At 46.1% G+C, this 11,083-nt stretch overlaps 1 protein-coding gene across 1 annotated transcript; it reads left to right on the plus strand.

Annotated features, from left to right (window-relative positions):
• The first annotated feature begins 679 nt into the window (after positions 1 to 679).
• Positions 680 to 4,213, plus strand: atp5f1b (ATP synthase F1 subunit beta). The gene is made up of 10 exons (XM_020105148.2): positions 680 to 868; positions 1,647 to 1,820; positions 1,914 to 2,088; positions 2,182 to 2,303; positions 2,388 to 2,572; positions 2,671 to 2,829; positions 2,931 to 3,053; positions 3,178 to 3,390; positions 3,472 to 3,673; positions 3,768 to 4,213. Exons 1-10 carry the CDS (start codon positions 766 to 768, stop codon positions 3,863 to 3,865), a joined length of 1,554 nt encoding a protein of 517 aa, XP_019960707.1. The 5' UTR covers positions 680 to 765; the 3' UTR covers positions 3,866 to 4,213.
• Positions 4,214 to 11,083: the final 6,870 nt, after the last annotated feature.

Consider the following 11,083-nt stretch of genomic DNA (forward strand, 5'->3'; position numbering starts at 1 on the left):
TCTGAGGATAACCGCGGCCCTAATGTACAATCTAAGAAGATTGTTCTGTAAGCCCTCTTGTGAGATCATATCTGAGAGAAACGAGATTAAAACCATTTCAGACAAAGCTTTAGCGTGATCCCCAGAACTGGTGCGAGAGGTTCAGGAGCAGAGGCTGGAGGGTTATTCTCTTATCTTTGTGGCCAAAGCTCTCTGGTGAAGCACCCCTCCTGGCATTTAAAACACACGTCTGCGATAACATCATCGCTTCTTTTCTCCCCCCCCACCCACCCACCCACCCCTCTGGCCTCGGGAGAGAATCTCTGAGCGTCTCTAAATGTCACGTTAAGTGCTTCTCTTGTCCTGCGCTGACACAAAAACCAGTCGCTCCCTGAATACAAAGAAGGCCACCGGCGGCAGTGACCCAGACAACAAGTCAGGTAGAGTGCAGCAGAACACAACTGCCCTCCTCCCAGGGGATTATGGGACATGGTGGACTGATGGTGAGCTGATGGTGAACAGGGTGACACCTGGAAGAAGCTCTCCATGAAGTGAACAACTTGCAGAAGAAGAACAACCTCTGGTCTCCCTTTATATACAGTCTGTGGTCTCCCTCAGCTCAGGGTCTGTCCTCTGGAGGGCACAGTGTCAGCTGGCTCACGTGCGCATGCTCGGTCTGCCCCCTTTTTTCTTCTGACGTCACAAACATGCGCAGTTCGTCGCAGCCGTCATTCATTATAAAGCCGCAAGTTCCTCCGTCTCTTTCCACCTTCAGCCATTTTGACCATGTTAGGAGCCGTAGGACGCTGCTGCACCGGGGCTCTGCAGGCTCTCAAGCCTGGGGCCCAGCCCCTGAAGGCTCTCGTTGGATCCCCGGCCGTCCTCTCACGTAAGTCCCCGCATGCCCGGTGCTTCGTGTCCGGGTGGAAAGTCTCTTAATTTCGGCGCTTGTCAACGAGAGGGCGCTAACGTTAGCCGATGCTAGCAACACGCTGGCTGCAGCGGCGCAGCAGGCCCGAGTCAGGAAATGTGAAAATACAGAAATATCTAGAAGGAACACAGGCACATAAAGTTGCCACGCGTGTCCACGTGTGCTCCACATCATACGTGACATGCAACATGCTATGACCGGGCTGTGTCATTACCCTGCTAGCTGCAATGACCTTTGTGTAATGACATGTGAGGCTGCGCACAGCGCGCTAGCTTAGCTCCGACGTCCTGGCAAGATCCTGCTGGGCGATTAGCAACTTTAGCAAAGACGTGTTCTCCCACAGATTCACCAGGTTTGTGTGAATAAAGTTAGAGATCACGACAAAGTGTAAACACACAGCTCTACGCAGTGTCCTCTGTTTGGACGTGGCTCCAGCTAGTAGCTTTAGCAGCGTTAGCTTGAACGAACACTTCATTCATTTCTACGTCATCGGGGTTTATTTCCTCTGGGATCAGACTTGAAGGAGTTCATTACAGTTCAGCACATGTTTGCAGATTGTTTCTTTATTTATTTTTTTTAAAGGTCATACTTCAGTTGTGTTCAAGCTAAATCGGTGTTAGCATTGACTTGACATTGAGGGGGAGCGGCCGGACACGCAGTTGTTGCAGCTAACACGTTAAACAACAGGAATGAACTTCACGTGTTAACACGATGTGTGTGTGTTTCTACTCCTCAGGCAGAGACTATGTCGCTCCTGCAGCCGCAGCCAGCGTCGCCACCGGCCGCATCGTGGCTGTCATCGGTGCTGTCGTCGACGTCCAGTTCGATGAGGGGCTCCCTCCCATCCTCAACGCCCTGGAGGTCAGCGGCCGTGAGTCCAGGCTCGTCCTGGAGGTGGCTCAGCATCTTGGTGAGCTGCTCGGATCGCAACCGCCAACCTCCTGTAGAGAGAGAGGGAGAGAGACGACACTTGTGCACTGACCTTGTCGTGTTGTGTGTTTAGGGGAGAGCACAGTGCGCACCATTGCTATGGATGGTACCGAAGGTCTGGTCCGTGGACAGCAGGTCCTGGACACCGGAGCCCCCATCAGAATCCCAGTGGGACCCGAGACCCTGGGCAGGATCATGAATGTCATCGGGGAGCCCATCGATGAGAGAGGTCCCATCTCCACCAAGCAGTGAGTTCACTTTGACACTTACAGAGGTCACTCCGGCCCTGACTGACTCTGGGTAATCTGTGAGAGTTGTTTATAACTGGATTTCCTCCTCAGGACCGCACCTATCCACGCTGAGGCCCCAGAATTCACCGACATGAGTGTGGAGCAGGAGATCTTGGTCACTGGCATTAAGGTTGTGGACCTGCTGGCCCCCTACGCTAAGGGAGGAAAGATTGGTATGTGCTAAATTTAAAAGCTGGACAGATAGTTCACATACTTGTCACGTTTAGAGCTCACGCTAACATGTCTCCCTGTTGCAGGTCTGTTCGGTGGTGCCGGTGTGGGCAAGACCGTGTTGATCATGGAGCTGATTAACAACGTGGCCAAGGCCCACGGTGGTTACTCCGTGTTCGCCGGTGTCGGAGAGCGAACCCGCGAGGGAAATGATTTGTACCATGAAATGATTGAGTCTGGTGTCATCAACCTGAAGGACACCACCTCAAAGGTGAGGAGTTAAGAAAACAATCACATAAAAAACAGAAGTTACGTTTACTGTGTCATCAAAGTAAACATTCAGCACTGACCTCTGTGTGTCTCCATCAGGTGGCGCTGGTGTACGGACAGATGAACGAGCCCCCTGGTGCCCGTGCCAGAGTTGCTCTGACTGGACTGACCGTGGCCGAGTATTTCCGTGACCAGGAGGGTCAGGATGTGCTGCTCTTCATCGACAACATCTTCCGCTTCACACAGGCTGGATCTGAGGTCAGAGGACCCAACGTTAGAATTTATAACCTGGTTAATGAGGTTGTTTTTCATTATTCAGACCTCAGTTGGACACTGACCTTGATCTCCTTCCCTCTCAGGTGTCTGCCCTGCTGGGTCGTATCCCCTCAGCTGTGGGTTACCAGCCCACTCTGGCCACTGACATGGGAACCATGCAGGAGAGGATCACCACCACCAAGAAGGGTTCCATCACATCAGTGCAGGTGAGCAGTGACTCGGGGGAGGAGACCTGACCTGGGATGCACATTGATCCTGAATTCCTGCAGAGTTCCATCATGTTTTATGAATCATTACTATTAAAGAGCAAATGTCTCTTCTCTCCCTCAGGCCATCTATGTGCCCGCTGATGATTTGACTGACCCCGCCCCTGCCACCACCTTCGCTCACTTGGACGCCACCACTGTGTTGTCCCGTGCCATCGCTGAGCTGGGCATCTACCCTGCCGTCGACCCCTTGGACTCAACCTCCCGTATCATGGACCCCAACATCGTCGGCTCTGAGCATTACGACATTGCCCGTGGCGTGCAGAAGATCCTTCAGGTTTGGGACTTCATCATTTCTACTCTTTGATGCCTTCGTTTTGTTAGAGCCAGTCTAACGTTTCCATCTTTGCTCCTGTAGGACTACAAATCCCTGCAGGATATCATTGCCATCCTGGGTATGGATGAGTTGTCTGAGGAGGACAAGCTGACCGTGGCTCGTGCCCGCAAGATCCAGCGTTTCCTGTCACAGCCCTTCCAGGTGGCCGAGGTTTTCACTGGCCACTTGGGCAAGCTGGTGCCCCTCAAGGAAACCATCAAGGGCTTCAAGAGCATTCTTGATGGTAAGTGTGCGAGAAACCCACGTCGTTTCTTCCTCTCACACACCCGGAGGTATCTTCAGAATGCTAACGTGTTTTTGTACCTGTTTGTCTTCAGGCGAGTACGATGCCCTGCCTGAGCAGGCCTTCTACATGGTCGGCCCCATCGAAGAAGTTGTTCAGAAGGCTGAGAAGCTGGCCGAGGAGCACTCGTAAACATCTGAACAAACTGTCGTAGGGAGAAGAGAAAATCAGAGGAGGGAGGGTCCTGCAGTTAGGAGCACTTGGTTTGTAAAACATGTCAAAATATACCTGTCTTTGTCATCCTGAAAGAAAGTTCTATTTAATGTTTCCAATGAAAGATGGAATAAAATACTGTCTTTACACAAAACAGCTCGTCAACTGCATATTTCCAATTGGTCTGACTTTAGCGGAGATGCTTGTTCCTCGTGGGGTTTCATTAAAACTGGCTGTTCTCATCTGCTCGAGCAGGAGATGGTATTCCTGAGCCGTGTTGACTGTCTGAACTGTTGTCACAACCTGAAATAAAACAGTGGACAAACATTGGAATGCGTGTTTGTTTGAGACGTGATGATAAAACCTTGATGGTCCGGGGGTCTGAACCATGACGCAGCATTTCTTTAGACATCCTACGAAGCCTCTCGCTCGGGGGGGAGGGGGGGAATCACCATGACGACTTGCTCAAAAGCTGCAACGTCTCAAAATAAAGAAATAAAGTCATCTTTTTTTTTTTTTATAAGGATTTTACAGATTAGTGCAATTAATTTGTTAAAGATTTTCCACGTCAACTGTTTTTAAAAGTGCGTCTCACATAAAGTGAATTAGAACTATTGCATCTTGAGTTTGATTTACTTTTTTCACTTCCCTTAAAGATAATTTAAAAACCACGACCTTCACTCAGGAGCAGAAATGACTCTTGTGTCATTCAGTGATTTCTCCTGAAGAAAACCGCTTCACATATTTACAGTTTGAACCATTCATGCAAACATTAAGAACGTTTTCTTTTGCAGAGTAAAACATTTCAGCGCTTCACTGTCTCATGAGTTAAAACCTCCACCTGCCAACACACATGCTGCTGGTTTCCTCGGACGTTTACAGCTCCTGTAATTCCACCAGAGAAATGAACCGTCATTACACGACAGAGGCTGCGAGGCCAAACCGACCAACTTCCCAGACACCGATAAACATTTACCAGCATCTCCTGGCTGCCGCTGACTTTTCCACCCTCGTTCAAATATATGAAGTTATTAAAATCTCAACATGTAGTTTGATTTTGTTTAGTTTATGTTTTGTGTTTCATGCCTGTGATTCAGGGTCAAATTGCTTCATCTAGTGGTTGAAATTGAGAACTGCAAACTTGATTTTAGTGGTTCAACATTTATCTCTGCAGCTCTGAACCTTCAGTAATTCTGTCTGTGAAAACTCTTATGTTTTAAACTTCTCGCTGAAGAAAACCTCCTGCAGGGGAGAGACGACGAGAGAAGAAAGATTAAAGCAGCTTCATTCAAGAATGAAATAATAATGAAAATGATTTATTGGTGTGTTGTTTAGAACAAATACAAGTTGTTAAATGGCAAAGTATATTTTATAGGTATAAGCACAGCAGCTCAGAACAGGTATGGAGCAGAAAATAATCTGAGGAAGGCGGAATAATTATTTTTGATTATGTGAAGTGTTTATGAGAACAGGTCGTCAACGTGACCTTGACCTTTGGTCAGCAAAGACTAAACAGTTCTTTGAGTCCGAGTGAATAATTGTTTGAGGTCTGATGGAATTCTCTGTATTTTCATGATTTTTCAGTAAATGAAATAATTGATAACAAAAACTTTGCTTTTCTTATTTTTAAATTAGAGTTATTAGAGCCACACTTAAAAAAAGTTATTTATTTAGAGGATTTAAAATATTCCCCCTGATATTACTGCAGCTTTGATCCTCATAGTTTTTCTTTTCTATTGTGAAACAGCAGGAGAACTGAAGAACTGACTGTAATACCAACTGTGGACAGCAGATGAGGCTGAAACTCAGACTTTTACAGAAAATAGCAGAAAACTGATAATAAAGAATATTCAGGCCAATTTAAAACCAATAACAGTAAAAGTCAAAATGAAGAGAAGAGAAAATAAGAGATGACGAGGAGACAGAGGTCAAATGTAGTCATGGTGCGTAAATAACAGTCATCTTATCTTAGATATACAGAATTATCTAATCCAGTTCATCGCAGGAGCGAGCTCGTGTTACCTCAATAATTCTTTAAACACACACAGGCTGAGTGGCAGAGCAAACACAACGTGTCTGTGTGTTTATCACCTCATAAAACCCCCAAATTAAAACCGTGTGACACGTAAATGAACTGCCTTTAAGCACACGCACACACACACACACACACACACACAGCATCATAACAGCTTAAAGGGCAGAAAATAAACCTCCTCAGTTCATCTGGGGACAAAACACTAAAGTAAAATGAGATAAACTTATCTTGTGCTATTTCAAAATGTGAACAATATGAAATGACAGCAAAGACAGAAACACCTGAATCCAATCAATGAAGCCAGATGAATTCAGCTTCTTATCAAACGCTGGGTTAAAGATGACAGTGAAGACCACTTCAGGTGAGGACACATAATATAATAATACACGTGCTTTTTATATACTTAAAGTACAAATACACTCAAATTCACAGATTTCAGACATGAACTCCTGAAAATTGGGTCCAGACATTTTTCTGGATTGTGTTTTTCTTTCCAGCACATTAACACCAGCGTCTCCACCAAACGTCTCTTTGCTGAAACAAGTTTTTCATGGTGTGATTTTCTTTTGGTTTCTCGCTCCTTCAGTTTGGATCGCAAACTTTACCATCAAGTGAAAATGGAATCAGAAATCAGAAATCGGCTCATGTGAAACCAGTAACTTCTTTATCTACTTGTACTTCAGAGCAGCTGGAGAAAGTTTATCACAGTGGCTTCTGGAGTTTCCAGAGCTCCGTCAGTCTGTGTTGTCATTTATTTAATCTTGCACAAAGGTTTTTTTTTTTTTTTTTTTTCCATATTTCTAAGAATTCCTCTTCACCCCCGGAGAATAAAAAAAGACCTCAGCTTTGTCGCAGCAGATATTGTGAATCATCGAAGCAGGAAAAGTGTGGGTGTAAATACAAACTGTTTGATGAGTCAAACTGGTCTGATGCTGCTCAGCTGTGGTTTCAAAGGTTTGTAGCTTCAGAGGAATACGACGGCCGTGCTAATGAGGTGAGCGGCACACAAACAAAGTTTATAATTGTTTGCTGCAGGTGACAGGAAGGCGTGTGAGTGAATGGACGACGTCGATAAATAGCTGCGAGCACTGTGTCAAATACGTTTTAATCACCTTCGTGACACTGGGCTGTTCCAGTTACTCCCCTCCGACCTGCGGCTCCTCTGCTCCTCTGCTCCTTTCTGGTTTCATGTCACAATGTATGAAGAAAAATACTAAATCTACATTTATACCTTTTTCTCTCATGAGCTGCAAACCGGTGTCTTGAGGGTTCACAGGTCAAAGGTCAGAAATAATAATAATAATAATAGTAAAACTAGGACGAGTGTATGCAGGAAGTTAGTTTTTCATGATGAACTCCGTTACAATAATAATATATTTCTGTTGCTGTAACTATTATCAGTCATTTCTGGGTTTCAACGCTTGAGGAAGTTGTCTTCTTGCTTTTCCAGTTCCAACTATAGCAGCCGTGTAAATATCAGAAAACATCTGCAGTGCGTCTTGCATGAGTCACCGGGGACAATAAAATCATTTTCTGAGAGCAGCCGTGAATTCAAAATGAATCAACACCACCTGATGTTCAAACCTAAAGTGGATTTTTCCATTGAAGCTTCTTGATTTCTCTCATTTATGAGACTTTGAGGATTTTCCAGGTTCAGTTCTGAGACTCGACTCCTTCCAGCTGCCGAAGCGCTGGTGTTAGTTTTCCTGACTCACCCTGACAGACGCGGAGGTCAGAGGTCACCTTTGAACCAAGCAAGGTGTTGCTTTATTAACCGCTGGTCTTAACGAGCCCGCGTGTGTGACGTCTCCGTCGGCTAGCGTCAGCTGGGAACTGAGCAGGTGAGGGTGTTAGAAATTAAAAAGTTCAGAGGGAACGTTTGGGCCTCGTCTGGTTTTTTCCCCCTGCTCAGTCATCGCTGCGTCCTTGAAGACCCAAACCATCAAGGAATGAAGGAAATTTCATCTGTGACTCACACTCTCGCTGTTTGTCAAATCAATTCGAGCCCCGAGCCGAGCTAACCATGTTCTCAATAACAGCGTCGCCTCGGCAGCCAAGGAAACAATGAGCTGAAATGGTTCTGAGAAGAGACTTCAAAGAGACAGAACACGCTGCGGACTTCCCTGGAGAGCTGGGTCATCTCTCGCCAGCAACGCAGTGTTTTCCAGAGGAGTGGAGGTTTTTGGCAGCGGGGACTCTCCCACCCGGCGGTCCCACAAGATCGTTACCGGAATGTGAATGTACATCAGCTCTAACAAGCGATTTATTTAACCTGGTGCTCAGTCTGAGAAGATGACTCCATTGTGATTGGAGGCTTTGCTCATTTCCTGCAGCCGTTTCCTGTTCTGGTGACGGTTTCCAACTTTGATCTTGCCTGTAGAAATGTTGGTTCTCTCTATTTCTCTAAAGTAAATATGAGAAACTCTCCCCGGGGACAGAGGAGTAGAAACATCAAACACTGTGTAGCTTTACTTTATGTCTCCTTAAAGCCTGGATTTCATGTGTTTTGACCAGAAGTGTGATTTTCTAGATTGAAACCAGGATGTTTAGTTTTCCAAGTTGTTTTGTTGAACCTGTAATAAAGCAGCAACGGGAACAAGCTGTGAAATATTCACTGTGTTTTCCTGCTCAGCGCTTCTTTATGTTTATAACCGTGTCTGTCTCCTGTCGGCCGTTGAGCAGAGACTGTTGAGCATTTCTTCACCAAAATAATAATAATGATATCACGTGAGCGGTGAGAACGACGTGAGACAGGAGAAACTATTTCACTGGTCAAAACAAAGAGAGGGAAGTCTTGTTCATCTCCACCTTTATCAGGAATTCCACGTTGAGTCCTGTTACGTGGAGAATCTGTGCAAATGAATTTCCAGATCGTTACCGTTCGGTCAGGACGAGCAGGAGGAATCTGCTCGGCCCTGAAACGTCCGTCAGAGGGTTTAGAAAAGAAAAATCAGCTGATTATTATAGAGCGGAGCAAGAAGAGAGATTTTTATTTTGAAAGGGTGATTGAGTTCATGGGAAGCCACGCTAACATTAATCATAAGTCTGTGTGTGTGTGTGTGTGTGTGTGTGTGTGTGTGTGTGTGTGTGTAGTCCCAGAGACACCCCCCACCCATCTATTCAAAACCGAACACACACACACACACACACACACTTTACACAGCTCATGTCAGTGTGTGTGTGTCTGTGTCTGTGTGTGTGTGTGTGTGTGTGTGTGTGTGTGTGTGTGTGTGTGTGTGTGTGTGTGTATGTGTGTGTGTATGTGTGTGTGTGTGTGTGTGTGTGGGGAAGTGGTGAAATAATCAACTCCAGATGAGTGGAGAGGCCAGACGAGCTGATTCACTGTGTGTGTGTGTGTGTGTGTAGCAACAGTCGGATGGTGGAGTCAGTCCCAAGGCCTGCCCCCTGAAAAAAACGTTGGGCCCAGGGCGAGCGCCACACACACACACACACACACACACACACACACACACACACACACAAACACACACACACATACTTTTCACAACACTGAAGTCACTACCTGAGAATGTTGGGACAAGGAGGCCAAATCAGCACCTATGTGTGTGTGTGTGTGTGTATGTGTGTGTGTGTGTGTGTGTGTGTGTGTGGAGCTCACTGAGTGTGTGTGTGTGTGTGTGTGTGTTTCAACGTCTCCGCTCGTTGGCGTTCACAAGCATTTCAACCGAAAATAAAACCAAAACGCTATCGGTGCTGCGTTTGAGGTCGCTCGGGACAAACCGCCGGCATGAGCTGCTCCCAGGAAGCAACAGCTCGGTGTGGCATGAACTCCATGTCTGCAGATTCATGGTGGAATCAGGAAGTTCCAGTGTTCAGTGAGTGATCGTGAGGGTTGTGATTAAACCGACGATAGAAACGTACTGAAAGAAAACTTGTTGAGTTAGACTGTGATTGACTTCATACCTCAGACTTTTTGATTCTGTGTAGACGCGAGCTGCAGCCAAACAGCTAAACCCCTCGGGGAGTTTGAGGCCTGCAACATGAAAACTCAGTTTGATCTGTTGAGTCTCGTCAAATTAAGAGCTGGACATTGGACAACATTTGGTTTCAGTGCGTTCGGTCAGATTTGGAGCTGATTAAAACTTTTTTAGAGCGGCCTCAGAAACGCCTGCTTCCTTTTCCAGACCAGGTTTTATGTTGTTCGGGAGTGAGTCATCAAAACTTCAGGGTTTGGAAAGGATGGCCGTCGACCAAAACATTTCCCAGCATGCTCGGTTAGTCACATAGCAGGATGATGGATTGAAAGTTCTTCCAAATAAATACACGAAAACAAATGTCCACTTCCCAGGTTGGCGATGAGGTTTTTACTCAACCCCTATTTATCCAGGGGAGGTTTCTCAACAATGCCGTGATTCAGTTTCATAAAGCTGCACACTGTGATGTGAGACCACAGCCTCCTGCTGTCAGCTACTGGAAACTGCCCAGTGTTCAACCGTGGCCTGCCGCCGCTGCTCCGAGCTAAGCGGAAGCTAAACGTCCCGTTGGAGGGCGAGATGCATCTGTCGAGGTTAATGACTGTGACTGCTTCACTTAAAGGATCGGCTCACTTCACATCATCGGCTTGTTTGAGTTTTTAAATGCGAAAGATTAACCTGTTTTTAAAAATGTGCTGACGACAAAAGATGCGGCTGCACCTCGTGTGGTCTCTTTCTGATACGCACATGTCCGTGTGTCATTTGTGTGCGAGTGTTTGTAAAAAATATTCAGCTCTCCTCCACCGTGTTTATCTTAAATTGGTTTTTATTTGTTTTCATTTTTCCAGAGCTGGCACAAGAACTGTAGCTCTTAGGCGAAGTTAATCCCTCAGGTGGAGTTAATCCCTCAGGCGTCAGTGAGTGGAAGCTCGTCTTTAACCAAACAGAGCCCAGATAACGGACGTTTAAAGGATTCTGAGCTTTTCTGAGCGTCGCCATCCAAGAAGTGTGTAAAAAGATCGACGGGATGAGACTCATACCGATCATGCCTCGTAGCAAAAGGTGGCATTTGCTATTATTTGCAACGACTAATGTTATTTATTTATTCAAAGGATCTATTTTATACCTGTCTGGTGTTATTTCATCTTTGTAAAGTTCTCAGGAGTCTCGGACGAGACACGTTCAGAGGAAGGTCACGTTCAACTGAACACGAATCCTCTGTCTGAC

This window comes from Paralichthys olivaceus, chromosome 24, assembly GCF_024713975.1.
Source record: "Paralichthys olivaceus isolate ysfri-2021 chromosome 24, ASM2471397v2, whole genome shotgun sequence".
Taxonomy (NCBI): domain Eukaryota; kingdom Metazoa; phylum Chordata; class Actinopteri; order Pleuronectiformes; family Paralichthyidae; genus Paralichthys; species Paralichthys olivaceus.

Coding starts and splice junctions, on each gene's coding strand:
- atp5f1b (XM_020105148.2), top strand. CDS start 766: ATGTTAGGAGCCGTAGGACGCTGCTGCACCGGGGCTCTGCAGGCTCTC. Junction 2,573..2,670: donor TGAAGGACACCACCTCAAAG/GTGAGGAGTTAA, acceptor TGTCTCCATCAG/GTGGCGCTGGTGTACGGACA. Junction 2,830..2,930: donor TCACACAGGCTGGATCTGAG/GTCAGAGGACCC, acceptor CTTCCCTCTCAG/GTGTCTGCCCTGCTGGGTCG.